A 26,342-nucleotide genomic window follows, 5' to 3' on the forward strand; every position below is an offset into this window, starting at 1 on the left:
AGCTGCTTCTCCTCAGGTTCCCGGGGGGCTCCCTCAGCTGCCCCCTCCTCGAGTTCCTGGGGGGCTCCCTCAGCTCAGCTGCCCCCTTCTCAGGGTCCCGGGGGGCTCCCTCAGCTGCCTCTCCTCAGATTCTCCTGAGGCTCCCTCAGCTGCTTCTCCTCGGGTTCCCGGGGGGCTCCCTCAGCTGCTTCTCCTCGGGTTCCCGGGGAGCTCCCTCAGCTGCTTCTCTTCAGGTCCCGGGGGCTCCCTCAGCTGCCCCTCCTCAGGTTCCTGGGGCTCCCTCAGCTGCTTCTCCTCAGGTTCCCGTGGGGCTCCCTCAGCTGCCTCTCCTCAGGTTCCCGGGGGCTCCCTCAGCTGCTTCTCCTCAGATTCTCCGGGGGCTCCCTCAGCTGCTTCTCCTCAGATTCTCCGGGGGCTCCCTCAGCTGCCCCTCCTCAGGGTCCCGAGAAGCTCCCTCAGCTGCCCTTCCTCAGGTTCCTGGGGGGCTCCCTCAGCTGCTTCTCCTCAGGTTCCTGGGGGGCTCCCTCAGGTGCTTCTCAGGTTCCCGGGGGGCTCCCTCAGCTGCTTCTCTTCAGGTCCCGCGGGGGGGCTCCCTCAGCTGCCCCCTCCTCGGGTTCCTGGGGAGCTCCCTCAGCTCAGCTGCCCCTCCTCAGGTTCCTGGGGGGCTCCCTCAGCTGCCCCCCAGCTCCCCACTGGCTAACCGGCTCCCCTCGGGGCGGGCCGGGTCCCCCAGGACGGCAGCCCCTGCACCTCCTGTCAGAGGGAGCCCTGTGGCCACCTGCGCCCTCCGCAGCTCTGAGAGGCCACAGTGGTGACCCAGGAGCTTGTCGGGGCCAGTCGGGCCCAGGCTTGTGCTGTGACCCAGGAAGCCCGCCTGAGGGGGCCTGTTTCCCTGTGCTCCCTTCACACCCCACCCACCCTCGGGAAGGTCGCAGTGCCTGGGCAGCCCCCCAGCCGGGGCTGACCTGGGAAGTGCTGAGGTAACACACAGGAGCAAGTGGGCGGGCGCGTACCCCGGTGCACTCCTGCACAGCAGCCGGGGTGCACAGGTCCCAGGTACCCGGGCTGTCCTGCCTGGCCTGCGGCCTTTCTCCCACTCCCAATCCGGTACCGATCCCCTCTCCCGCCCTGGGACGTGCCCCGACCAGCCACTCGAGCGCCCCCAAGTCCTGGCCCCGCCCAGTCCTCACCCTTCCCCCAGGCAGCTTCCCCACCCCGCCTGTGGCCCCGCCCCCAGGTTCTGGCCCCGCCCCACCCTCAACCCTTGCCCCTCCCCCAGGCAGCTTCCCCACACCCTGCCTGTGGCCCCGCCCCTCACCTCAAACCCCGCCTCCCACCATAACCTTGGCCCCGCCACATCCCAGCCCGCACAGCCGGTACCCTCCTTCTGACAGGCCCCGCCCCCTCCCCAGGCCCCGCCCTTCCTCCGGCCGCGTCTCCTCTGGCCCCGCCCCTCTCCCCAGCCCCTTTCCTCTCGTCAGGCTGCGTCTCCTCTGGCCCCGCCCCATCCCGGGCCCCGCCCCTCTCCCCAGCCCCTTCCCCTCCTCAGGCTCCATCTCCTCTGGCCCCTCCCTATCTCCCAGGCCCCGCCCCTCTCCTTGGCCCCGCCCCTCCGCCCGTTCCCACCCGTTGGCCCCGGGCTAACAGCTCCATCCAGCCCGCCGCCCGACCCGGTGTCCCGCCCGCCCGGCCCGCGCAGGTGAGCGCCGGGCTGCAGGGGCTGCTGTCCTGGGGGACCCGGCCTGCCCCTAGAGGAGCCGGTTAGCCAGTGGGGAGCTGCGGGGGCAGCTGAGGGAGCCCCCCGGGGACCTGAGGAGCCGCATGGTCGCCCCACACCCCGACCCCGGGCCTCTGTGGGTGAATGGCCCCCGCTGCCCTGGGTGGTTCTTGGGGTTCCTGCAGCGAGCCTGGGGGTTCATGCCGCTGCTGGGTGGCAGGGCAGGCTCTCGGCACCGGCCCAGGGGACAGGTGAGGCCAGGGGTGGGTGGAGCTGCTGTGGCTGGCAAGGCCTCCCCAGGAGGAGACCAGACTGCAACTCCGGGCTACTCAGCTGCAGAAGGTTCTGGGCTCTGGGTAAGGTGTGGCCTCCATGGACACTGCAGGAGCCCAAGGCGGCAGGGGAGCCAAGAGGAGGTGAGGTGCAGGGGAGTGGGAGTGACAACGGGGGCAGGAGGAAGGCATGAGGGTCGTGGAGGTGGCCCTGCGTGGTGCACACACCTGTGGGAGTGTGTTACAGGACAGCAGGGTCCAGGGAGGTCAGAGAGGCAAGCGACTGTCGGGGGGACGGCCCATGCCTTGACCCCAACCCTGTCCCTCACAGCCCCACCAGCATGGGCAGTCTGACCTACAGAGACCACCAGGATGATGACAAGAACACAGGTGCCCGGCTGGGGTAGTGAGGGGAGCCCACGCCCACCCTCCCCTCCACGGCATGTTATCCTAGCTGAGCCCCTAGATCTCAGGAACCCGGCCCCTGGGGAGGGGTGAGAGGTTGGGGCTCGCTCCCTCTTCAGAGCCTGGTGGGCAGGGACCCAGCTGGCCCCTCTTGTTTACTGGGCCTGGGTCCCCTGGGGGGTCATTAGCACGGGCCTTAGTTCTGCTATGTGGCTTCAGCGTTCACCTGGGAGGTCAGAGCCAACAACCGTGCCTTCCAGAGGCAGGCCAAGGAAGGGGGCTTCCTCTGCTGGCAAAACAGGAAGTACAAGGTGGGAACTCGCCCGTTCTGCCCGCCTGCCCACTGCCCGCTCCTCCTGGGTGCCAGCCATGGGCCGGTGGGGGGTGCCCTCTGCCCTGGCCCGGGAAGCGCATGTTGAACCCCATGGGGATACCGTAATCTGTCTGTGCAGCCCCGGGGTGCATCTCCCATGGGATGGGTGGCAGCCTTGGCCTGCTGGGCCAGGCTGGGCTGTTTGGGCTCTGTGCCGGGAGGTACCCACCCCCCCCCATCGGTGCCTCCGTCCTGGCAGACCAACCTCATCCACACGGCCAAGTACAACGTCTTGTCCTTCCTGCCGCTGAACTTGTACGAGCAGTTCCACCGCATGTCCAACGTCTATTTCCTCCTCATTATCATCCTGCAGGTGAGGTGCGCTGAGGGACACCCCCCCCAGGGGAAGGGGAGGGGTACAGTGGGCACAGTGCCGCCTCCTCCTCTGAGAAGGCCTCTGGGTCTTCTCCTGAGCCACCATGTCGGAGTGACCTGGCTCCACACCCTCCCAGCCGGGTCCACACCACCCCCCGGCACTCCGTCTCCACTCAGCATGTGCCACAGGAAGAAAGTGGAACACAGGGAGCCTGGGGTGGCCCGGAGCCCTCCATGCCCTGGGATCCAGGAAGTGCTGGGGGAGGTGGCTAGGGAACTGGGAGTCTGCAGGTCCGGGCCAGTGGGGGCGGGGCCTGGGGTGCAGGGAGGGGTCGCAGGTGCAGCCCAAGGCCGCGACAACCCCCCCCCCCCCCCCGCGGCAGACCATTCCAGAAATTTCCACACTGCCCTGGTTCACGCTCTTCGCCCCGCTGGTCTGCCTGCTGTTAATCCGCGCCACTCGCGACTTGGTGGACGACATTGTAAGTGGGTGCCCCCCGCCCCGCTCATCATGGGCGCGTGATGGGCCAGGCTGCCCAGTGGGCAGGGTCCTGACCGCCCCTTCCTTGCAGGGCCGGCACCGCAGTGACAGAACCGTCAACAACCGGCCCTGCCAGATCCTGCTGGGGAAGGGGTGAGGCCATCCCCACTCCCCGGGCCCCCGTGTCCCCACCAAGGGGGCCCCCCTCTCAGGCCTCCCTTGCCGTCCCTGCAGCTTCTTGTGGAAGAAGTGGAAGCACCTGTGTGTGGGGGACGTGGTGTGTCTCAGCCAGGACAGCATCGTCCCGGTGAGCCCGGGGCCTGAGCTGGGGTAGCTGCCGGCAGAGGTGGACTAGTCAGGCCCGCCCCTCCTCACCCCTGCTATGCTCTGCCCCACTCCCTGGCCACAGGCAGACTTACTCCTGCTGGCCAGCACCGAGCCCAGCAGCCTTTGCTACGTGGAGACGGCCGACATTGACGGGTGAGGGAGTGACGGCGGTGGGGGTGGCTGCCTGGCACCTGAAGCTTCTATGGCAGAGGGCTGGGACTAAGGGAGGACACATACTGTGTGACCTCGGATACGCCCTCTGCCTCTCTGGGCCCCTGTCTTCTGATAGGCAGCTGGCGCCCCGTAGGAGCTTGGAGGAATGTCTGGGTGAGCGACTTTGAAAAGAGGTTTGGGGGCTCCCCGGCCTACCAGGGACATGGCCACCTCCCTCGCCTTCCTTGTTGTCAGGGAGACCAACCTGAAGTTCAGGCAGGCCCCGAGCATCACCCACCACGAGCTGACCAGCGTGAAGAAGATGTCGTCCTTCCGAGGTGGGCAGGGTGCCGGGGCTCACGGCCCCTGTGCTCAGGCTAGCAGTGGGAGGGCTGGGTGCCTGACAGCAGCCCCGGCCCCCACCAACCCCCCCAGGCACGGTCATGTGTGAAGCACCCAACAGCCGGATGCACCACTTTGTGGGGTGCCTGGAATGGAACGGCAGGAAGTACCCGCTGGACATTGGCAACCTCCTCCTCCGCGGCTGCAGGATTCGCAATACCGACACCTGCTACGGCCTGGTCATCTACGCGGGTACAGCCGCCGCCCACCGGGACACTGGCCGAGGGAGCAGCCAACAGGCGGCGGGTGGGTGGGGGTGAGGGGCCGCGTGGAGAGCAGCTCCATCCAGCCCAACCCCACAGGCTTCGACACGAAGATCATGAAGAACTGTGGGAAGATCCACCTGAAGAGGACTAAGCTGGACCTCCTGATGAACAAGCTGGTCATCCTGGTGAGCTGCCACGACAGCCTGCCAGGGGCCAGGCACTGGGCACCAGCCACAGAGCCCCTGGGCACCAGGCACTGGCCACAGAGCCACCAGGCACTGGCCACAGAGCCACCAGGCACCAGTCACCAGGCACTGGCCACAGAGCCACCAGCCATCCATTTATTCATCCACCCACTCATACACTGACCCACCTAGCTACCCAGCCGTTCACTGACACAACCATCCACCCACCCATCCATGTACCCACCCACCCTTCCGTCCATCCACCCACCCACCCGTCCACCCATCCCTCTTTGCTGTCCTCTTAGTGGGTTTGGAGTGGACAGCTAGGAAGGAATCTGTCCCAGGATCCCAGCAGACAGTTCCTGGTGCTGCGCCCAAGGACAGGGCAGAGTCCCTGGCGTCCCCAGCCGCCGTCTCTCACGCTCCACTTTGCAGATCTTCCTGTCCCTGGTGGTCATTTCCCTGGGCCTGATGGTGGGCTTCGCCATGACATTCAACGGCTTCAGAGAGAAGCACTACTACCTTCCAGTCGCCAGGCAATCGCGGGGCTTGGTCACCGAGTCTTTCTTCATCTTCTGGGGTTTCGTCATCCTGCTCAGTGTTATGGTGCCCATGGCCATGTTCATCATGTGTGTGGGGCTGGTGGGCTGGGGGCGGGGCCTGTACCAGAGGGGCGGGGCCAGGCAGGCAGGGGAGGGGCCAGACCAGTGCTGGGTAGGGGTGTGACAGTTCCCCCCATCACAGAGCCGAGTTCATCTATCTGGGGAATAGTGTATTCATCAACTGGGACCAGCAGATGTATTACGAGGCGCAGGACATCCCCGCCAAGGCGCGCAGCACCAGCCTCAACGACCACCTGGGCCAGGTGGAGTACGTCTTCTCGGACAAGACCGGCACGCTCACGCAGAACATCATGACGTTCAACAAGTGCTGCATCGCGGGCCGCATCTACGGTGCCCGCTCCAGGGTCCTGGGGCGCTGGCCGGCGGGGCTGTCCTTGGGGGTCCAGAACCCCTGGGCTGCTGCAGGAGGAGGTCCGTCCCGTGGCTGATGGGACAGCAGCGAGGCCTGATATGCCACCGTGTCTCCACAGGTCCGGACGAGAAGCAAGGAATCCCACAGCAGGTGGGGTCTTGTCCTGCCTGGGATGGAGGGGTTACGGGATGACTGGGCGCTGGCTGGAACCAGCCTGTCCCTGCCTCCTCCTCCTCCCCCCACCCTGCAGGAGAACCCGTACCAGTGGAACCAGTTTGCCTACGGCAAGTTCCCCTTCTACAACAAGGAGCTACTGGGCCTAGTGCGCGCCAACAAGAACCAGACAGTGCGCGAGTTCTGGCGCCTGCTGGCGCTCTGTCACACCGTGATGGTGCACGAGAAAGGCAGTGAGCACGGATCATGCCCCGCCACACACAAACACCGGTCATCACCCCCCCACACACATTCACAGACACATCCCAGTCATCCCCCGAACACGTACCTGCACACACACACACACCCCAAGCCTGGGTCCCCGGAAAGCCTGTGCTGGCAGGGAGGGGGCTGGGTGCATCCTATGCTTCCCGTTCTCCAGTCGCGTGGGGGGTAGGGGGGAAAATGGGGCCCCATCTGTCCTGCCTCCCTCAGCCCTCAGCAGCCTGGCCACTCCCGGGACAGGTCAGCTGCTGTACCAGGCGGCATCCCCGGATGAGGAGGCGCTGGTCACAGCCGCCCGGAACTTTGGCTACGTGTTCCTGTCGCGGACGCAGGACACCATCACGTTGGCGGAACTGGGCGTGGAGCGGGTCTACCAGGTCCTGGCCATGATGGATTTCAACAGCGTGCGCAAGCGCATGTCGGTGCTGGGTGAGCCCCGCGGGGGTGGGGTGGGGTGGGGTGGGCAGGCGGGCTCGGGAGGAAGCCAGTGTGGGCAGCCACGTCTCCTCCTCCAGTCAGGACCCCAGAAGGTTCCATCTGCCTCTACACCAAGGGCGCCGACACCGTCATCTTGGAACGCTTGCGCAAGAAGGGTCCCGTGGAGGCCACCACGGAGGAGGCCTTGTTTGTGAGTTGCTGCCTTGGGGGGTGGGGGTACCCTCCTGTACAGGCGAGCCTTGGCTGTAGGAGGCCACATCCGGTCGCACAGGTCGGACACTACACCACGCACCTGCTTCTGCAGGCAAGGAGCAGGGGGAGCTGGCTGAGGAGAGGCAGTGGCACAGAGGGAGGCAACCCCCACCTCCCACCTCCCACCTCCCAGCTTGGGTTGCAGGACCCACCCAGCCCAACCCTGCTCCAGATCATCCTCATCAGAGGCTCTAGCACAAACCATTCTGGTGGGCTGTTCCTGCTGGCCCCTGCTGGCCTCACCAGCTTGGCGTAGGCTGGCACACCAAGGCAGGGGACCTGTGCCCCAGGCTGTGCGCCAGCTCTTCCCTTCACCCATACCATGGTCACTCTAGGTCTCAGCCATGAGGTCAGCCCAGCAGAGACTCCTGGGCCAGCAGGGGAGGGTGTGGCAAAGGGGCTCCTTCCCCCAACCCCAGCTCCTTGCCCTTGGAGGGGGCAGGTCAGGGTCACCATCAGGGAAGCACGGTTGGAACAGTGATCATCCCCGTGACAGGACAAGCGGGTTAACTGAGGACCCGGGCTGCACAGCAGGGCCCAAGCGTCTCACCCATCAAGGCCTGGGGTCACTCATTGGGGCCAACAGCCTTCCTCGCAGACCCCTGAGCTTCCAGAGGGTCCTTCCTGCCTGATTCTGGCTTCCCCAGCCCCTCAGGCAGGGAGAGCCCTCACCGGGGAGACTGGTTACTGAGGGCCCCACGCCTGGCTCCCAGACCTTCGCCCAGCAGACCCTGCGCACGCTGTGCCTGGCCTCCAAGGAGGTGGCTGAGGACGAGTTTGCCGAGTGGCAGCGGAAGCACCAGGAGGCATCCCTGCTGCTGCAGAACCGGGCACAGGCCCTGCACCAGGTGTACAACGAGATGGAACAGAACCTGGAGGTGCGGGACCCTGCATCCCACCTGCCTCTCCATCCTCTGCCCGCCCACCACCCTCACCCTCAGCCTCACTCTCCCATCGCCCCCCGCCCCCCCACCAGCTGCTGGGGGTCACGGCCATCGAGGACAAACTGCAGGACGGCGTCCCCGACACCATCAAGTGCCTCCAGAAAGGCAACATCAGGGTGTGGGTGCTCACCGGGGACAAGCAAGGTGCGGCCCGGCTGTGCGCAGGTGGGGAGTGGGGGTGTCCGTCCTGTCTGTCCCCCCAAGGACCCTGTGGGGCTGACATTCCCAAATGGCCACCAGCTGGGGCTCCTTGTCGCGGAGGGAGTGGATCGGGGACCCCCCCTCCCCCGACTTGGACCTCCATGCTTGGGTCCCCAGGTAGGGCCCCTTCCCGCCCCGTGTCACCGGAGACCACGTTGGGACTTTAGTGGGTTCTCTGCCCTGCACGCACACATGTGCAGGCTAACGCCCAGGGTGAATTACGTACACCTCTCCCCACCTCCCTCAGGTTTCAGAAGACATTGAGCTCTACTTGTGGGTTCCCAAGATTAGCCTGTGGGGTGGGCACTCCCAACTCTGATCCCAACCCCACTGCTCCCCCACCATTGCTCTGAGCTACTGCCATAGTCCCAGGGTCGGCTCTCTCTGTCAGTCGGTGTCCCTTGGGGGCCAGGCCTGCCAACGGTGCCTGTGGGGCCACCATCAAGACAGGGCGGGGCCTGCAGGACTGGGTGGGAGGGGCCTGGGGACAAGGGTGTGGTCTGGAGTGTGGCCTGGGGGCGGGTGGTCTGGGCAATGGGGCAGGGGTGTGTGGCCCCTAGGGTAAGCACCCAGCTGCACCAGGCAGGCTCTGAGCTGGCCGCGTTTTTCAGAGACAGCAGTGAACATCGGCTTTGCCTGCCAGCTGCTGTCCGAGAACATGCTCATCCTGGAGGAGAAGGACATCAAGTAGGGAGTGGGCAGGGACACAGGTCGAGCCCATCCACGGAGGCCCAGGCCCCAGGCCCCCAAGCTTCACATCCCCTGGGCCAGGCCCTACATCCCAGGTCCCCGGATCCCAGGCTCCACAACCCACATCCCAGGCCCAGGCCCCACATCCCCAGGCCCCACATCCCCAGGCCCCAGGCCCTACGTCCCTAGGCCCCAGGCCTACATCCCAGGTCCCCGGACCCCAGGCTCCACAAACCACATCCCCAGGCCCTACATCCCCTGGCTGGCTGAGCCCTAAGCCCACCTACCCGCCTGCCCGCCTGCCCTCCTGCAGCAGCATCCTGGAAACCTATTGGGAAAACAACAACCTGCACCCGAGGAAAAAGGGGTTGTTGCGGTCGCTGCCCCAGGCCAGGATGGCCATGGTGGTTAACGGAGAGTTCCTGGTCAGTGCGGGCTCTGGCAGGCCAGGGGTCGGGGAGGGATGCTGGGCGTGGCGGGTGGGCTGACAGACCGCCACCCCCTCGGCTGCTCGCCACCAGGACCAGCTGCTTCTGTCGCTACGGAAGGAGCCCCGGGCGCTGGTGCAGAACGTGGTGGTGGACGAGGCGTGGCAGGAGCCCGGCCTGGGCAGGCGGGACTTCCTGAACGCCCGACGCATCTCCATGCTGTGGCGGAACCTCGGGGGGCAGCTGAACAGCCCCGGGCAGCCCCGCGGGGAGGATGGACAGACGCAGGAGTGTCCGGAGGTGCTGAGGGAGCGGGCCTTCGTGGAGCTGGCATCGCGCTGCCAGGCTGTCATCTGTTGCCGGGTCACTCCCAAACAGAAGGCCCTGATTGTGGCTCTGGTTAAGAAGTACCAACAGGTGGTGACCCTGGCCATCGGTGACGGCGCCAATGACGTGAACATGATCAAGAGTGGGTGGCAGGGCCCCCTGAGGTGGGTGGGGGAGCCGGGACAGGGTGATGGACCCCCAAGGTGGGGTGAGGGGATGGGGAGGGATGGGGGCCACCCCGAGGCAGTGGAGGGGCACACTGACGCTCATGACACCGTCCCCCTATCCCCCTCCCCCCCCCCGACAGCTGCAGACATCGGCGTGGGGCTGGCAGGCCAGGAGGGGATGCAGGCCGTGCAGAACAGCGACTACGTGCTGGCCCAGTTCTCCTTCCTACAGCGGCTGTTGCTGGTGCACGGCCGCTGGTCCTACATGCGTGTCTGCAAGTTCCTCCGCTACTTCATCTACAAGACGCTGGCCAGCATGATGGTTCAGATCTGGTTCGCCTTGTACAGTGGCTTCACCGCGCAGGTGCCTGGTCGGTCACCCCAGGGCCCCCTCCCCACCCCTTGCCCGCAGCCCCGCTGAGAAAAGCAGCAGAGGATGGCCCCAGAGCTTGGGACTCTACACCCATTCTGGAGGCCCAGATGGAGCTCCTGGCTCCCGGCTTGGGCCGGGACCAGCCCTGGACGTTGTGGCCTTTTGGGGCGGAGGGCTGGTGAATGAGTGGATGGAGGTTCTCTCTCCCCTCAGCCCCCAGCTTGTGCTCCCCGAGACCTCCCCGGGGCTGACGGGCACCCCCACTCTGCCCCCACTGTCCCCCGCAGCCCCTGTACGAAGGCTGGTTCCTGGCCCTCTTCAATCTGCTCTACAGCACCCTGCCAGTCCTGTACATCGGGCTCTTCGAGCAGGTGAGCAGGCCACGGGGCTCCCCGGCTCCCAGCCCGCCACGAGAGACGGCGCTGGGATGGGTGACTCCAAAGAAGCCCAAGTGATCCTGTGTGTTTGTGTCAGAGGATCACATAGAACATTCTAGATGCTGAGGATGCTCCACACTCTCCCTGAGGTGCGGTGGCTGCTGGCCACATGTGGCCTGCGATGTTCCCTGTCGTGATTTCTTTACATATATATATTCTATATGTATATATTCGATGTGTCCAAGTCAGATAAAGGCAGTGAGACCCTGCCTCACTCCCCCAGTGCTCCACCCGGGTCCCCTCTCCCCTTTCCGTGGCTGGCAGGGGTCCCAAGCACCTGGGTCTTCACCCATTGCTCCCTGCTCCCAGGGCGTGGGGCGGCAGGGGGCTGGCTCAAGACCCGGGAGGGCAGCCACGGGAGCCCCTCTTTCTCTAGTTTAATTTCTTCCCCCAGAGAAGCAGGCAGCCAGGGAGAATTCCTTAGAGACGTCTACTGTGCTCAGGAAGCATAGACAGGGTCGCCTCTCAGTACCCCGGGACCCCCAGACCTCCTGGTTGCTTGGGCCCTTCCAGAAAGCTGAGGCCATGTCCCCCGGTGGGCTCCCAGCACCTATACCCCTTTGTCCCTGGCCTCCTCCAACTCCTGCGTACTGGGTCACACACCCTGGGGACCCTCCAGCACCCACATCCACCCCCTTGCCCCTGGCCTCCCCCAGCTCCTGAGCACCCAGGCCACACACATCCACACCCCACCCAGCAGCTCCAGGGCCCCTTTGTTCCCCACCCCCCTGCCCTGGTAGCCAGTGGCACCACGTGGGGCACTGCCCTCAGGGCTCCAGGCCTCTGAGTGTGGGGCCCATCCCCGCCGTGTCCCCCAGGACGTGAGCGCCGAGCAGAGCCTGCAGATGCCGGAGCTGTACGTGGCAGGCCAGAGGGATGAACTCTTCAACTATGGCGTCTTCTTGCAAGCCGTGGCCCATGGCACAGCCACCTCCCTGGTCAACTTCTTTGTGACGCTGCTGGTCAGCCAGAACTTGGCTGGGCCCTCAGGCCTCGGGGACCACCAGTCCTTCGCGGTCCTGGTGGCCCTGTCGGGGTTGCTCTCCATCACCGTGGAGGTGGGGCAGTGGGCTGCGGGAGTGGGCGGAGCTCATCTGGTGGTGGTGGTAGGGGGGGCCCACCTGCCCCCGGCAAACGCCAACCTGTGGCTCTAGGTCATGTTGATTACTAAGTACTGGACGGTGCTGAGCCTGCTGACAGTGGTCCTGAGCCTCAGTGCCTACGCCCTGCTGACCTATGCCACCCAGAGCTACCTGCTCTTCCGGATCTCGCCGGTCACCTTCCCGTTCCTGTGTGAGCGCCCACCCAGCCTGCAGGGGTGTCTGTGTGTGTGTGTGTGTGTGTGTGTGTGTGTGTGTGTGTACGCAGGTGGAGACAGGGAGAGCCCACCGTGATGGTGGGTGAGTACGTGGTGGGCGGGTGGGCCGCGCTGTGACCCTGCCCTGCCCCCCAGACGCCGACTGGAACGTGCTGTCACGTCCCTCGGCCCTGCTGGTGGTGCTGCTGAACGTGAGCGTCAACACACTGGTGGCCGTGGCCGTGCGCATCATTGTCCAGGAGCTCAGCAAAGCGCGCAAGGTGCGGAGGGGGTGCGGGAGCGGGTGTGGGGACAGGGGCACAGAGAAGGTTCTGGAAGCGGCCGGCCGGTGGGTTGCCCCATTCCCCAGGTGTTTGCAGTTTCCAGGAGGGAGGGACTGGCTGGCTGACCGCACCCAGGCATGGCTGCCCAGGCCAGTGCGTGGCTGGGGGTCGGGTGGGCTGGGGGCAGCATGGTGGGTGGTACTCTTCCTCCCCCAACCCACACAGGTTGGACACGGGGGAGGGGGTGGGCTGTGCGTGTGTGTCCAGGCTCTGGGCTCCTGGCCTCCGTCCAAGGGTCCCAGAGAAGGACTCTGATTGGCCGAATCTGATGGGCTTGATGGGAACCAGCTTGGCGCCCTATGGGAAGAGGAAGGGGCGGCTGACCCCGATGAGTCGTGTGTGCCCCCACAGGAGGAGGAGGTGGCCCTGGGCGAGGACATCCTGGCCATGGAGCCCATGCCCCAGCTACGCCGGGAGTCTAGAAGGAGGCGCTCCAGCTATGCCTTCTCGCACCGCGAGGGCTACGCCAACCTCATCACTCAAGGAACCAGCCTGCGCCGTGCGCCAGGCGCCAACCCCGAGGTGACCTACGAGTCCGTGGGCGAACCCCAGGACGAGGCACCGCCCGAAGCTCCCCGGACTCCCAAGAGGATGTCCCTCGGGGACAAGAGGCCGTCGGTGGAGGCGGCCATCCCGTCCCCGGACTTGACGCCGTCCTTCCAGGATGCGGCCGCGGCGTCCTCGGACGAAGCTCCAGGGCCACAGCAGGTCTGGGGCCCCAGGACGCGGGAGCGGAGGACCATGTCGCCCCGCAGGCAATCGCAGACGCCGCCCGTGCCCGAGGAGGCGCCTGTGTCCCTGCCGCAGGTCCTGGAGCTCGCCCCGGAGAGCGAGTCCCAGCTCCCGGAGGAGAAGGAGGAACAGCAGCAGGTCGAGAGCGAGCAGGGGTTGCTCGACTACGGGTCCTCCCTGTGGAGGATCCCCCTTCAGTTCTGGAGGAGCTGGCCGCACGCGTGGCCGCGGGACGCCCACCCGGACAGGGAGGACGCGCCGCCCACCGCCTCTGCTGCCCGCGCCTCGCTGCCCGCCGGCCTCGGCGAGGCCCCGGCGGCCGAGCAGCCCATGGAGGTGGAGCAGTGGCCCATGGAGGTGGAGCCGTGGCCCGTGGAGGTGGAGCCGTCGCCCATGGAGTGGCTGCCGGTGCCCCTGCCGGCCGAGGAGCAGCCGGACGACCCGAGGCCGTCGCCCGGTGACCACGGAAAAGAATCCTTCCCGTTCTCCAATAAACCCGGCTCGGCCTGACACTGCGCTGCTTCCGGACGCGCGTGCGCCGCTCCCCTCGCCGCCCGCAGCGTCCCCGGAGCACTGCGCCCCGGATTGACAGGGACGCGCACCCACCCACGGGGACTCGAGGTGCCCAGGGTTGGCCCGGGCACACACACTCACCTGTGGGAGACGACCAGCCCGGGGACGCACACCCACCCGCCGGGGGCTCCCTTGCCTAGCCCGGGGACTCGCACCCACCCGCGGGGGGCCTCTTGCCTAGCCAGGGGACGTGCACCCACCTGTGGGCGGACGCCATCCAGGCACTCAGGCCCAGCCCTGGCCGTGCACCCACCCACGGGGAGCGCGCAGTCCATTGCTTCACTGGGTGCGCCCCCTGAGCCAAACCACTTCCAGCCCAGACAAGCCGCCGGGGGACACGAAGCGACGGCGACGCGGTTGGGGAACCCCTGGGGAGGGGGCGGGGAGCACGCGGCTCCCCCGCTTTCCCACGCGCGCACGCACACACGCCACGCGGAGGGAGTGACTAGAAAATAATTTATTGAAGAAAACAAAACCAAAAAAGAAACAACCACAGACCCAGCACAGCGATGGGCAACAATGGGGGTGATTTTTGTTTTTTTTCTTTTTGACTTCTTGAGTCTGTCGCCCGGGGTCGCGGCGGGGAGGAGGGGTGTCCGGAGCACCCCGCGGGCCGGCCGCCTTCCAGCCCCCCCCACGCACCCCACTCCTGCGCCGCGCTCCCCCTCTGGATAAGGGGGTTCCAGGCTGGAGGTGGGAGGGGGTCCCCAGGTGGACGATGGGGGAGGGATGGGCGACAGAACTGACCCTGACTGATTGTCCGGGATAGGAGGGACGTCTCTGACCCAGTCATGTGGGGCTCCCCGCCGGGCCAGGGAGGGACTGGAGGTGGCCCTCCCCGACCTACCCCACCTGCTGCCCACGGACACGGAGCAGGTGTCGCGACCGCGGGACGTGGGGCGATGAGTGGGGAGGACAGCACGGACTGCGCATGACACACACGGATGCGACACGGACCCGGGGCCGCCCCCCGCCCGCCCCCCCACCCCCACACAGCATCACGGAGCCCGTCAGCCATGCAGCGAATCAAATCCTTTTTTTTTTTTCTTCTTTTTTTTTTACATTTTTTTTTTTACCCTCACCCACCCTTTTTTTTTTCTCTCTTTAAATTACATCGGAACGCAGAACACATAGAATCATAAATACTCTCATAAGACTCGAAAAAAACAAGAGACACAACAAGCTGGAGGCGGAAAGCTGTACCCTGCCCCCCGCCGGACCCCAGCCCCGACATTCACGACGTCTCCCACGGACTCGTCAGAGAACCCACATGCGGTCGCCTGCAAAAAAATTATCATCTGACAGTATAAAGCTTCAAGTCACGTTATTTCCAAAAACTAGCTAAGGACTTCTCTCCTTCGTCACATAAACTATACATTAGATATCTTGAGGTATTTCAGAGAAAAATTGTCAAAGGCTCAAAGGGATTGTGCTGGAGGTGGGGTTCCCTGCGTGGATCGGGGTGGGGGGACCCGGGGCAGAGGGGGAAGGGGCGGCTGGGGCAGGTGCGTGCATGTGAGTACAGGCGTGTGTGGGTACGTGGCGTGCACACACACACACACGTGCGCGGGGTGCATACGGGTAGGGCGCTTGGGTGGCAGCGGGGTGCATACGGGTAGGGCGCTTGGGTGGCAGTGAGCTGCTTGTCACTTCTCGGTGACTTACAAGGTCCTAAGCCACCTTTAGCCCAGCAGAGGGCGCCGGGGACGCCCGAGGGGGCTGGCGGTGGCAGTGCCGGAACAAAGTGGGGGGACCCGGCGCCCCTTCCTGTGGGAAAGAGAAGAAACCCCGGGCGCGGCAGGCGGTGGGCGCACTCACCCGTGCGCACCGCGCGGATTAAACGCGGGTTCTTCCTGGGGCGGCTTGCCAAGTGGGCGGGAAGGAGGGTATTAACAGGTGCATGCGCGCGCGCGCGCGCACACGGACTGGGGGTTTGGTGGCAGAGCGGGAACAGGGATTCTACACTCGGAGGATCCTGCCCCAACTCCCAGAAGGTTCTAGAAGCATCACTCAGATCGGGTTTCTCAAAGCTGGAGCACAGCGAGTGGATAAGGACAAGAGAACATTCCACACACTTCTTTGGTTCAGGAGAAAGGCACTCATCGACCTCACTGCTCGCTCGCTCGCTCCCTCGCTCGCGCTCTCTCTCTCTCTCGCTCGCTCGCGCGCTCAATCTCTCTCTCTCCGGAGGGGCAGGAGGCAGGGAACCCCAGAATCCAGTCAGGTCCTTGGGGGAGGGGATCTTTGGTATCGGCGTGATTTTTCCAATCACAAATGTGAACGTTACTGAGGTAGCCTAACCTAGCCGGCGGCGGCGCGCTCCGCTCTCCGGGGAGGGTCGGGGTCGGTCCAGCTGCGTGGCCGGGTGGTCCTGCGGGGTCGCCGGAAGCCACGGAGGGCTCGTCTTCTCCAAGACCCCTATCCCCTCGCACAATTGTTTTTTGTCTTTGGGTTTCTTTTTCTTTTTTTTGGCAAAAAAAAATGGGCGCAGGCGGACCCCACCTTCCGGCTCTGCTCCACCAGGTCGGCTCCGTGGCGCTCCACCAGGGATCCCGGGCGCGGGTGGGCATCTCCCGGGCTGCTCGCCGGCCTTCAAGGTGCCTACAGGGAGGGAGGGAAGGAGGCGAGGCCGGGGGCCGCTCTCGCCGTCGCCGCCGCAGGCGTTAAGGCAGGCGACGGCGAATCTTGGCACGCGGAGTCGCTAGGGGCGGGAGGGCGTCGCGGACGCTCGTGGGGTCCCAGCGCGGCCTGGGCCTGGGCGTTTTGCGGGATGGGGCGGGGGGCGAGGGATTCTTTAAAATCCTGCTGCGGTGACCCCGTTCCTGGTCTTAAATGTGCTTGTCAACCCGCCTTGGGGATGGGGGGCTGGGGACACCCCAGGAAGTCCTGGGGAGTCCGGAATGGAGGTTAGGGGGGGACGGAGGGGGCCTCTCCCTGCCGTCCGCTCCCTTCAGGGCAAGGGGGTGTGGGGATAAGGGAGTGTGGGGTCGCAGGGCTTCCTTTGGCCTGGAGGGGCAGGGGCCGTTTGTGCGCTGGGCCCAGGCCGCCCCCGCCCCGGGGCTCAGGCCTTGGAGAAGGTGGCAGCGGCGGCAGCGGCGGGGCCTGCGGACGTCGCGCCCGGCTCGTCGGCCCAGCGGTTGACGCAGCGGCGCCGCGCGTTCATGAAGAAGTTGCTCACGGTGTTGAGCTCCAGGCCGAGCTGCTGCGAGATGGTGAGCTGCATTTCTTTGGACGGCCGCTTGTTCTCCTTGAAGATGGCGATCAGCGTGCGCCGCTGCAGGTCGGTGAACACCAACCGCTGCTTCTTGGGCTGCAGCGCGCGCTCCTTCTGCTGCTCCTGCTCTTTGCGCTTGCAGGCTGCGGGGCAGGCGCGGGGCGCGGCGGGAGGCGAGGGGCCAAGGTCAGCGCCTGCCCCGTCACCACCACCGCGCCCATGCCCCAGGAAGTCGCCACCCAGGGCCCCAGGATAGGCTCCCCGGGGATGGAGGGGGCGCTGGGTCCCAGTCCCTCTCCTGCTCCCTGCCCAGGGATCCCGGGGCTGCGTCCCCAACAACAACCTCAATTTCCCTTCCTTGTAACAGTCCCAGGTGTGCCTCTGTCCCCCTCCCTCCACACACACCCTGTGGCACTGTCACCCCATGGGTGACCTTGGGCGCACCCATGCTGCCAGCCTTTGGGGAGCCACTACCCGCAGACACGCAGGCGTGCACACGAAGCAGGGTCTGCCACAGGGGTCGGCGGCCACTCCCTCCTCCCCACTGGCTAGGAACCCATAGCTTCCCATGGATCCATTCAACAGAATGATGGCTAGGGCTCCAGTCCTGTCTGCTCCGCTTCCCATCCAGCTCCCTGCCGGTGCACCTGGGGTGCTCAGCCCCTGCACCCACGTGGGAGACTCAGATGGAGCTCCTGGCTTCGGGCTGGCCCAGCCCCAGATGTTGCAGCCGCGACCCAGCAGCACTCGCAAGGACCAGGTGTCCATGGCCTGGCAGGTGCCCCCCATCTCACTGGTGGGCTCCTAGGATAGGGAATTTGTGTCCTTTCCCTTACTCAAAGAGTGGTGTAGGCAGGACAGGGTGGACACTGGCCCATTCACCCTGCCCTCCCATCCCCGTGTCTCCGAGCAGGTGCCTGGGGGGGGGAGTCCCTCAGGCAGAAGCTGGGGGAGGGGCCGGGCCGAGCAGTGGAAAACTTCACGTTTTGTCGAGCACAGCAGAAAGAGACCGGGCCGCCCCTTTCCCGGCGTTCAATCTAATTACAGCTCCTCAGGCCAGCCGATCGATCCAGCAGCGCAGGCCGAGCTGTTTTACCGCTGGTGGCCTCGGTTGGCGCTCCCCTCCCCCACGGGCAGGCTGGACACGCCCCCGTGGCACTGCCCTCCCCCAGCCGGGTGCCAGCGCCGCCCCCCACTCACAGAGGCTCCTTAGAGGAGGTGAAAATGGAGGGGAGGCCGGCAGGGTCAGAGGCACAGATGGGGTGGGTGTAGGAGCCCCACAGAGGGAGGAATGCAGCATCTCGGGGAACCCGGAAAGTGGTCAGGTGGGCATCACGTCCCAATTATCTCCCCCATCACCTCCTTCCCCACCACCTCGTCCCCTATCACCTCCTCCACCACCTCTTCCCCATCACCTCCTCCACCACCTTCTCCTCCATCACCTCCTTCCCCATCACCTCCCCCTCCATCACCTCCTTCCCCATCACCTCCCCTTCCATCACCTCCTTCCCCATCACCTCCCCCTCCATCACCTCATTATCACCTCTTCATCATCACCTCCTCCATCACCTCCTTCTCCATCACTTCCTCCTCATCACCTCCTCCACACCTCCTCCCCCTCCATCACCTCCTCTCCTACCACCTCCTCTCCCATCACCTCCTCCTGATACACATCCACCACCCCTGCCTCACCTCTGGCCTGGTGACCCTTTGTATGATTCCCACCGTCAGCAGGGTCAGCAGGGTCGCCTCTCCCACCCCAGCTGTCTGCATCCACCTTGCCCCTAACCCACGATCCTGCACGGGGCCTTCAGCCCTCACTCCTTCACCAGGTTCCCTGCCGGCTCCCAGGCAAGCCTTGCATACTCTAGTGTTCAAGGCACATACAGGGGTCGTGTCTGCTTCCAGCATTTTCCAGGCCAGGCCCCTCCCCATCACCTCCACCTCTGGCCTCTGCAGGGGCTGCTCCCTCTGTCTCCTTGGAGCCCAGAGGCGAGGACAATCTGGGGCCAATCCCTTGAGGCCGGCTGCAGGGAGAGACTGGGATTCCATCCCCAACTCTGAATGGGCAGGGCCGGCTTCCTGCCAGCAAGTCCTGGAACTGCCCACTGCGGCCACTCCACACTTCCAGCTGCATCCAGCAGACGGCAGCATCGCTCTCTGGCCTCAGAGGCCAGGGGCGGGGGGCCACAGTGGGTGTAGCCAGGTTGAATCGTCTAGGGACACTGGCACCTACCTGTACCTGCCCCACAGGCTTTCACTGTGGCACCGCAGTGCCTCCCTCCCTCCCTGGGACCCAACCACTGTCCCTGCTCTGTACCCCAGCACTGGGTTCCCGAGGGGAGGCAGCGAGCACCCCACACACACAGCTCTGACTCCTGGCTGGAGGGGCGAGGAGGTCAGGGTCTCACAGCTGGCCCTCTCCACTCCTCCTCAAGCCCTCCTAGAAGGGATTTCCTCCATGGCAGCACTGCACGTGTGGGGAGGCTCGGGCGGGAGCATGAGCACGGGGCCCCTGTGTCTCAGTGTCACACGCAGACCAGGCTCCAGGCACTTGTTCATCAGCAGCATTCTACGACACGCCCTCCCCCACCCGCCCCTGGCAAGCAGTGGGGGCACTGGCCAAAACTGGGGGGGAATGGAGAGCTCCTTCCTGGCTTTCACCGGCACCAGTGTGGCGATAGACTGTGCCACCCACGTCCCCACCACCCCTCCCCAAATGCCACTCCCAGCACTTCAGGGACTCCCCAAGGGAGGGGGGCTTCAGTTCAGGTGGGGACACACCTCGGCTAGGGAACTGGGGGCCAGGTGTGTGGCAGACGGTTGGAGGAGGGCTGCCAGCTGCAGCCAGCAGGGGTGGAAGGACATTGTACAGTACCCTCGGTGTCCGGCCCCAGAGCACGGGGGTGGGGGGGCAGTGCAGGGAGCAGCAGCGCCCACCCACAGCCCCTCCCTCTAGCTACCCCAAGTCCCGGGATCCAATACACAGTCTGGTCTCCGGCTGGGATGATGGCGGGTTACCTTGGTAACATGTCCTGCCCTGCCACCAGCTGCCGGCCCAGTGGTGGGGGGACGGCGCACTGTCCCCTGCCCGCCTCTAAATGTCCTGTTGGTCAACCTACCCCACCCCTCCGCACCCACTCCCCACCTCTGCAGGAATTGCCCAGGGGTGCTAAGCCAAGCCCCTGCTCAGCAACCCCCTCGCCTGCCTCTGAGCACCCCCAGAGCCAGCACCTGCCCTGCCCCTCCCTCCCTCTTCCTGCTCTGTCCCCAGCTCACCTGGGCCGGCGCCCAACCCGAGTGAGGTGCCGCCTCCCTCCCGGCTGGCTGGCCAGCCCAGTTCCCCTGATGGGATTTTAATGGCCGCATTTTCAAATTAGTTCTGCGTCTTTCAAACGCTTATCAACCAGAGCACAAACTCCAGGCTTTCCACCTGGACACAGGGCTCCACCTGGAGGGATGGGGGGTGTCCTGGGGCAGATCTGGCACACGCGTGCACCTGCAGGTGCCCCCACACCGCCTGGCTCTTTAAAAAGACATTAAGCAGGCAGCAGGCAGCGTTTGGAAACCTATTTGAAAAAGATGACAGCAAAGGGACCAGTGATAGTCAGAGGAGAGCAGCCAGCCTGGAAACAGGGGTGAGGGCAGGTGCAAGGGGTGGCAGTGACAGCCACCCCAGCTGGCCGCAACTGTGAGGGGGGGGGGTGGAGGAGGTGCTGGTGGCCACACAGAGAACCCGCCGATCCTCCTCGATGCTTAGAAAAAATAAAAAGGGGAGCGGCGCTGTAGGCAAAGCTGCCAACTGCAATGCCAGGATCCCATTTGGACGCCGGTTCGAATCCCGGCTGCTTCACTTCTGATCCCACTCCCTGCTCTTGAGTCTTGGAAAAGGAATGGAGAATGGTCCAAGTCCTCCTGGAGACCCTGCACCCTGGGGCCCCATCACCCATTCTTCCAGAGATGTTTTTGACTAAAACAAGGAGAAGCGCGCACACCTGCTGGCCGCCCCTCAGGGAGGGATGGGGCAGGATGGGGTGCGGCTCGGCTAGGCCCCCACCCCCTGCACCATGGTGGGAGCTGCGGCCGCTCCACTTCCCACCCAGCGCCCCACAGCCACTCCAGGGAGACCCGATGCTGTGGGCATGGCGGACAGGAAGGCGCCACCGCCATCTTGGGGCTGAGGACCGTCCCACCGGCGGGACCCTGTCACCCCAGCTCCCCTTTGCACGTCCGGCAATGAAGCTGTACAAAAGCAAGTCAATAAAATACATACATGTGGCCCGGGGCTGTGTGTGTGTGTGTGTGTGTGACAGCCGAGGAGGTAAACATGCCTTGTTCTAAGAAATCGGCCACATAGCATCTAATGTTATATTTTGACAGGACTGAGGCAAAAAATTAAAAAAAAAAAAAAAAAAAAAAGGTGGGATGAAGCAGGGAGGCGCCCCGATCCTGTTCCCCGCCTGGGTGGTGGATGGTCCCCTCCAGGTACTACTTGGCACAGGGGGAAACTGAGGCTGTGGGAGGAGGGGTTGCCCCTCTCCTCCCCTCCTGGGGTGCTGCAGGCTATATTGATCCGGGTCCATATTTAATTAAAATCTGGCTTCCCTGCGGCGGCAGCCGGCTAGGGGCTCCAGCTTTTGTTTTCAGCCCAGGCGCTCGAGGCCTGGGCTGGGGCACTGCCCACTGGGGTCCCTCCACTCTGCGGCTGGTTGTCAGACTTTAGCTCTGCAGGCAGCTGGGGAGCAGCACCCCTGGAGGCTGAGTTATCTTTAGGGACACCGGTGGGGCGGGAAAGAGGTACCCAATGTGCATCTGGCCCCATGCACCCCACTTCTAAGGGCTCCCCAGGCAGTGCAAACCCTGAGGGGCTCCCAGGGGCAGCTCCCAGTGCCCACCCTCCTCACCCTGGTTACCTTGGGATGCCCAGCCCTCAGACCCTCATCCCTGGAGCCCCCCAGCTCTCCCCACTTTTCAAAGGGGCTGGGACGGGGTGTCCCTGCTGAGCCCCAGGCCACTGAATCGGCGTCCAGTGGCGTCTGTCTTGGCTTTGACACTGCGTGTTATGTGGTGTGGCCACCTGCCTCAATGTCCCCCACTGGTCTCCACTGTCCCTTAGGGTCTCTGGGCTTCCACTCAGCTCACCCAGGACTTCTGGGGGTGGGGGGTGCGGAGTGGCCTGCCTGCCTCTGTCTGACATTTTATTTTCATATACATATATATTTTTTTCTGATCAGATAGGAAAAATACTTTTTTTTCTTCTGCAGTTGCAATTTAAACAATATTTGAAGACGGCTGGAGCTATCGACCCGGCCACGGTGATGAATTAGAGACGGTAATTCGAAGGCATCGACCGCCCCACCCCCGCCAAGGCGCAGGTCCCTGCCTCCCCAGCCCCTCACCCATAATTACCGGTGGACGCTGAGGGAGGAGGGGACGGCCCTGGGGGTGGGGGCTGCAGCACAGGCTCACCCTCCCTGATGGACACATTTTACAGATGGGTAAACTGAGGCACGCAATGGGGCCGGGTCCCTGAGGCCCTGCAGCCGCATTTCTCACAGTCCTAGAGGGAAGAAGGTGGTCGGGAAGGGATGGGGGGAAAAGCAGGCCAGGGTCTCTCTCCCCTCCCATTTTCTGTCACTCTCCTGTGTGTGGGATGGGCTGGGGACTGGGGACAGTAAGTCATTTTCCTGCTTTGAGGAAGCCCCAGATTTCGCTGTGCCCGGGATGGGGTCCCAAGAGGGCCCTGGAGAGGACCCGGTAACCTACCCGGCCTTGTGGGATTGATCCTGGGGACTGCGGCCGAGCCGCAGAGGGGGGGACGCGCCCCCGCCTCCCCTAACCGCGGCGATTTGCCGCCACTTAACCGCTTCTCATTTGCGCAGCGAGCGGAACTAAAGGCCTCCGGGTGCCTAATTAGCCCGCCCTGGGCCACCACCTACGCCGCCCCGGCGGCCCGCAGGACCCGCGGGGCCCGTGGGTAGGGGCTGGCTCGCTGGTTCCGGGTTCCCCCAACACCCCCACCTTGTTCCTCGAAGTAGCCAGGCCATGACCAATGCCTGCCGCGGCTACCCTGGGTGCACAGGTGGCCTCGGGTTCCCCACGGGCCACACGGGGCTGACAGCTGCTGGCTCCACCGGCCGCTGCCCAGTGAGTGCAGCCCCTCTACCTTGACTGGGGGCACAGGGTCCATAGCACAGGGGACATTTTCTGGCCCTCCCCTTCCGTCCAGGTCTGGGCAGAGCGGGTCTGGCTCGTCCCCACATACCCCTGCCACACACGAAGTCCCTGCATTTCTTCCCCTGCAAAGAGCAGATCCCAGACGACTATTGTTGCCTCCCACCAGTCATCCTCATTTTGCAGAGAGGGGAAACTGAGGCAGTCTGGGGTGCTGCTGCCCAGGGCTGGCTTGGGGACAGGTGGCACAGGGAACGCCCCCCCCCGACTGTGCCTATCCGCTGGCCTGCGTGGAGCCCCTGCCTGACCGGCTTCTGCAGGCCGAGTGTGAGAGACGCCATCGATTGCCCAGCGCTCAGCCTGCTATTGTCCCTGTGGTCGGGGTACACGCCGCCTCCTTGGCCCCTCCACCCTGGCCTGCACCCCTACAGCCTCCCAGGAGATGAGGGCCTCCCCCCAGGCGCGCAGGAGGCAGGTACAGACCCAGCTGTTGTCAGCTGGGAGATAGGGGGCAGCAGGAGTCCCCAAGGGGTCGGTGCCTGAGGATAAGGGGATGGGGGAGAAGGAGAGAGACAGAGAGATACAGAGAAAGCGAGGAGGCCCGAGAGGAGAACAGAATAGAGACCGGCGGCCGGCGCGGAGGGGGCGCTGAACCCCAGCAGAGCTGAGGGGTCCAGGGGCTGGCCGCCCTTCCCCCTCCCGCTCGCCGGTGACCTTTGCCAGCGGCCAGAGCGGAGGAGGGGGTTATCGATCGCAGGAGCCGAGCTACAAAGAAGCGGCCGGGGCTGAGAGCCGCTGGGCTTGGGCAGCTGCGGCGCCGGCGGCCGGAGCACCGTCCGAGCGCTCCGCGGGGCCCAGATCCGCAGGCTCCGGGGTGGGGGGGCTTACTCTCCAGTGGCACCTGGGGTTGACTGCAACGGTGCATTCGGGGACACAGCGCCAGCGCGCGCGCACACACACAATAAGATACCCCAAGAGTCTGCCAGGCACGGGGGACCCTAGCTCCTTCGCGGAGGGGCAGTGGCAGCGATGTGGGAGGCTGGAGTGCGGCCCAATCTCTCTCTTTTCTCTCTCTTTTCTCTCTCTCTGGGATGGCACAAAGGCAGGGACGCAGACGGCAGGGTGGCCTCCTGCGAGGGATCTCCGAGCGCCAGAGCGCCAGGCGGGGAGTGGGGAGTGGGCAGCGTGAGCCGGCGTACCCGGGGTCCTACCTGCAAGGCGTAGCGCCGACATGCGCTGGAACTCAGGCTCCTGCAGCCACTTCCACATCCTGCGGAAGGTCTCTCGGCCCGACTTGAGCTTGCTCCAGGGCTTGGGGTTGCGCAGCAGGTCGGAGAGGGTGCCCTGCGAGCGGCACAGGATGCGCTGCGCGAAGATGGCCTGCGGGATACTATAGCGCTTCAGCTCGGCCGTGATGCGCTGAGCCACTTCCTTGGTATTAATCTCCTCGGCCGCCGCGCCCGCGCCCGGGCCGCCGCCGTTGCTGCCGCTGCCCGGACCACCGCCACCGCCCGCGTGTGGCCCGTGAGCCCCGGCCGCAGCCAGCCCGCCCAGGGGCGCCAGCAGCCCTGCTGCGCCTCCGCCGCTCGCGCCGCCTGCGCCGCCGCCCCCTCCGGGCAGCCCGCGGGCCAGCGCGTCCTCGGCGCGCCCCAGGAGTGCGGCGTGCGGCTCGAAGGCGCCGGGCGGCAGCAGCTTGTCCCCAGCCAGGTGGCCAGGTGCGCCGTAGGCGGCCAGCGGCGGGGGCGGCGGGGGCGGGGGCGGCGGCTGCGGGGCGCCGTGCAGCGCCGGTGGCAGCGCGTTGGGCAGCGGCGACAGCGGCGACCCCATGGCGGGCAGCTCCTTGCCGTAGGGACCGTAGAGGTGGCTTACGGAGGCGAGCGCCGCGCGCTCGTCGCGCATCAAGGTGAAGCTGCCGCTCACGCTGGCCGCCAGGCGCTGCGGCGGGGGTGGAGGGGGCGGTGCGGCCGCCGGGTGCGCGTGGGGGTGGCCGCCGTGCGCTCCGGCCACGGCCGCGGCCGCCGCGTGCTGGTGGAACTTGTCGGCCACGGCGGCGAGCGGTGGCAGGTGCTGCAGGGGCGTCAGCGTCGTGTAAGTGCCGCCCAACCCCGGCGCCTCGCAGGCCATGCCCATGGCCGGGTGCAGCGGACCGGCTAGCTCCCCGCGGAAGTCGGCGCCGCTACCCGCGCCGCCCGCAGCTCCGGCTCCCCCGGCGCCGCCCCCACCGCCGCCGCCGCCGTCCAGCAGGCTCGCCATGCCCGCCACCAGGCCCGGACGCCCCGGCGCCACCAGGCCGCGGTGCTGCGCCGCCGCCGAGCGCGCGTGGCCGGGGCTCAGCAGCTCGCCCGCCTGCGCGTGGGCCACGCCGTGCAGGCCCCCCAGGCTCTCCAGGCTCAGCTCCATGCCCGCCCGCCGCGCGCGCTCCTCGGCGCCGGCCCGGCGCGCTCAGGGCCGCCGCATGCTCCCCGCCCGCTCCTCCGGTGGCTGCGCGGCGCTCGGCCCGGCCCGGCTGCGAGCGCGGCCACCAGGATGTGGCGGGGGAGCGGCCGCGGGCTCCCGGGCCCGGGTCTGACGTCAGCGCCCCCGCCCACCTGCTCCCGCCGCCGCCGCCGCCGAGCTGCCCGCCCGGCCCGGCCCCCTCAAGCGCCAGGCTGGCCAGAGTGGAGTCGGGGTTCGGGGGAGCGGGACAGCCTCTGTGCAGTGTCTGCGAGCGCGCTGGGAACCCCCATGCCTGCTCTAGGATTCCCCTCCCGAGGGGCCCACTGGCTCTTGCCACCCCTCGGGGAGTACCTTGCCGCAATGACGGGGACGCGAAGCAGTCATGTGTGTCCCCCCCAACACCTTGCACCCGCCCGCCCTCCAAACCTCCTAGAGAAGGAGGCGGCGGCAAGGGCCAGGGCCGGGAATTTACTCCGGAGGAGAGGGCAGCTTCCATGGGGGCACACCCAGCCACAGGTTCCCCAAATAACAGTAGAACCCCTGGCTTCAGAGGGTGCTCAAAGGCCCCTCCAGTGGCAGGATCCAGCCAGCGTCCCGGGGAGAACGGTCCAGCCTTGGACAGCTGGAACAGCGCCCCCAGGCCCTGCGGCAGGCGTGGGACGGGAGCCTCTACTTTCCCAGGGGTTCCTGGGGTTCACGGAGGGGGCAGGTACTCCCTGCTCCTCAACATCTGGACTGCGTGGAAGTGGGACTAACCCCTCCAAGTGGGGAGAGGCCTGGGTTGGGGTGTAGGCCCAGGTGGCCAGCCAGGCCCTACAGGGGCTCCCTACAGGACAGTGGGACTGCAAACCTCAAGCCCCTCCGCCCCCTCCCACAAGCCCACCGTTTCCTAGGGTAGTAAGTGGGGGTGAAGGTGCTTACTGGGGGTCTCTTGTGGAGGACACAGGGTTGCAGCAGGGAGCCACGCCCCTGAGCCCCTTCCCACAGGATTTTCAGCCATCAAGAGGACTGCTGCGCCTTGTCCATGTCGCTATGAGGAGAGCACAGATTCTCGTTGGAAATGTTG

At 65.7% G+C, this 26,342-nt stretch overlaps 2 protein-coding genes across 2 annotated transcripts; one reads left to right on the top strand and one right to left on the bottom strand.

The window, feature by feature from the left end:
- The first annotated feature begins 2,089 nt into the window (after positions 1-2,089).
- ATP8B3 (ATPase phospholipid transporting 8B3) lies at positions 2,090-13,389 on the top strand. The gene is made up of 28 exons (XM_040990208.1): positions 2,090-2,133; positions 2,321-2,379; positions 2,614-2,705; positions 2,967-3,080; positions 3,466-3,564; positions 3,655-3,716; positions 3,798-3,870; positions 3,973-4,043; positions 4,299-4,381; positions 4,479-4,637; positions 4,748-4,836; positions 5,272-5,467; positions 5,583-5,789; positions 5,930-5,961; positions 6,062-6,228; positions 6,488-6,678; positions 6,765-6,877; positions 7,653-7,817; positions 7,916-8,027; positions 8,696-8,771; positions 9,088-9,199; positions 9,296-9,671; positions 9,837-10,060; positions 10,357-10,440; positions 11,325-11,564; positions 11,661-11,799; positions 11,960-12,084; positions 12,499-13,389. Exons 1-28 carry the CDS (start codon positions 2,090-2,092, stop codon positions 13,387-13,389), a joined length of 4,395 nt encoding a protein of 1,464 aa, XP_040846142.1.
- A 3,124-nt stretch (positions 13,390-16,513) lies between these two features.
- Positions 16,514-25,240, bottom strand: ONECUT3 (one cut homeobox 3). Its single transcript, XM_040990314.1, has 2 exons — positions 24,052-25,240; positions 16,514-16,809 (listed from the first exon to the last, which is right to left on the bottom strand). Exons 1-2 carry the CDS (start codon positions 25,238-25,240, stop codon positions 16,514-16,516), a joined length of 1,485 nt encoding a protein of 494 aa, XP_040846248.1.
- Positions 25,241-26,342: the final 1,102 nt, after the last annotated feature.

This window comes from Ochotona curzoniae, unplaced genomic scaffold (genome assembly GCF_017591425.1).
Source record: "Ochotona curzoniae isolate NIBS_2020 unplaced genomic scaffold, NIBS_Ocur_1.0 contig_605, whole genome shotgun sequence".
NCBI classification, from domain to species: domain Eukaryota; kingdom Metazoa; phylum Chordata; class Mammalia; order Lagomorpha; family Ochotonidae; genus Ochotona; species Ochotona curzoniae.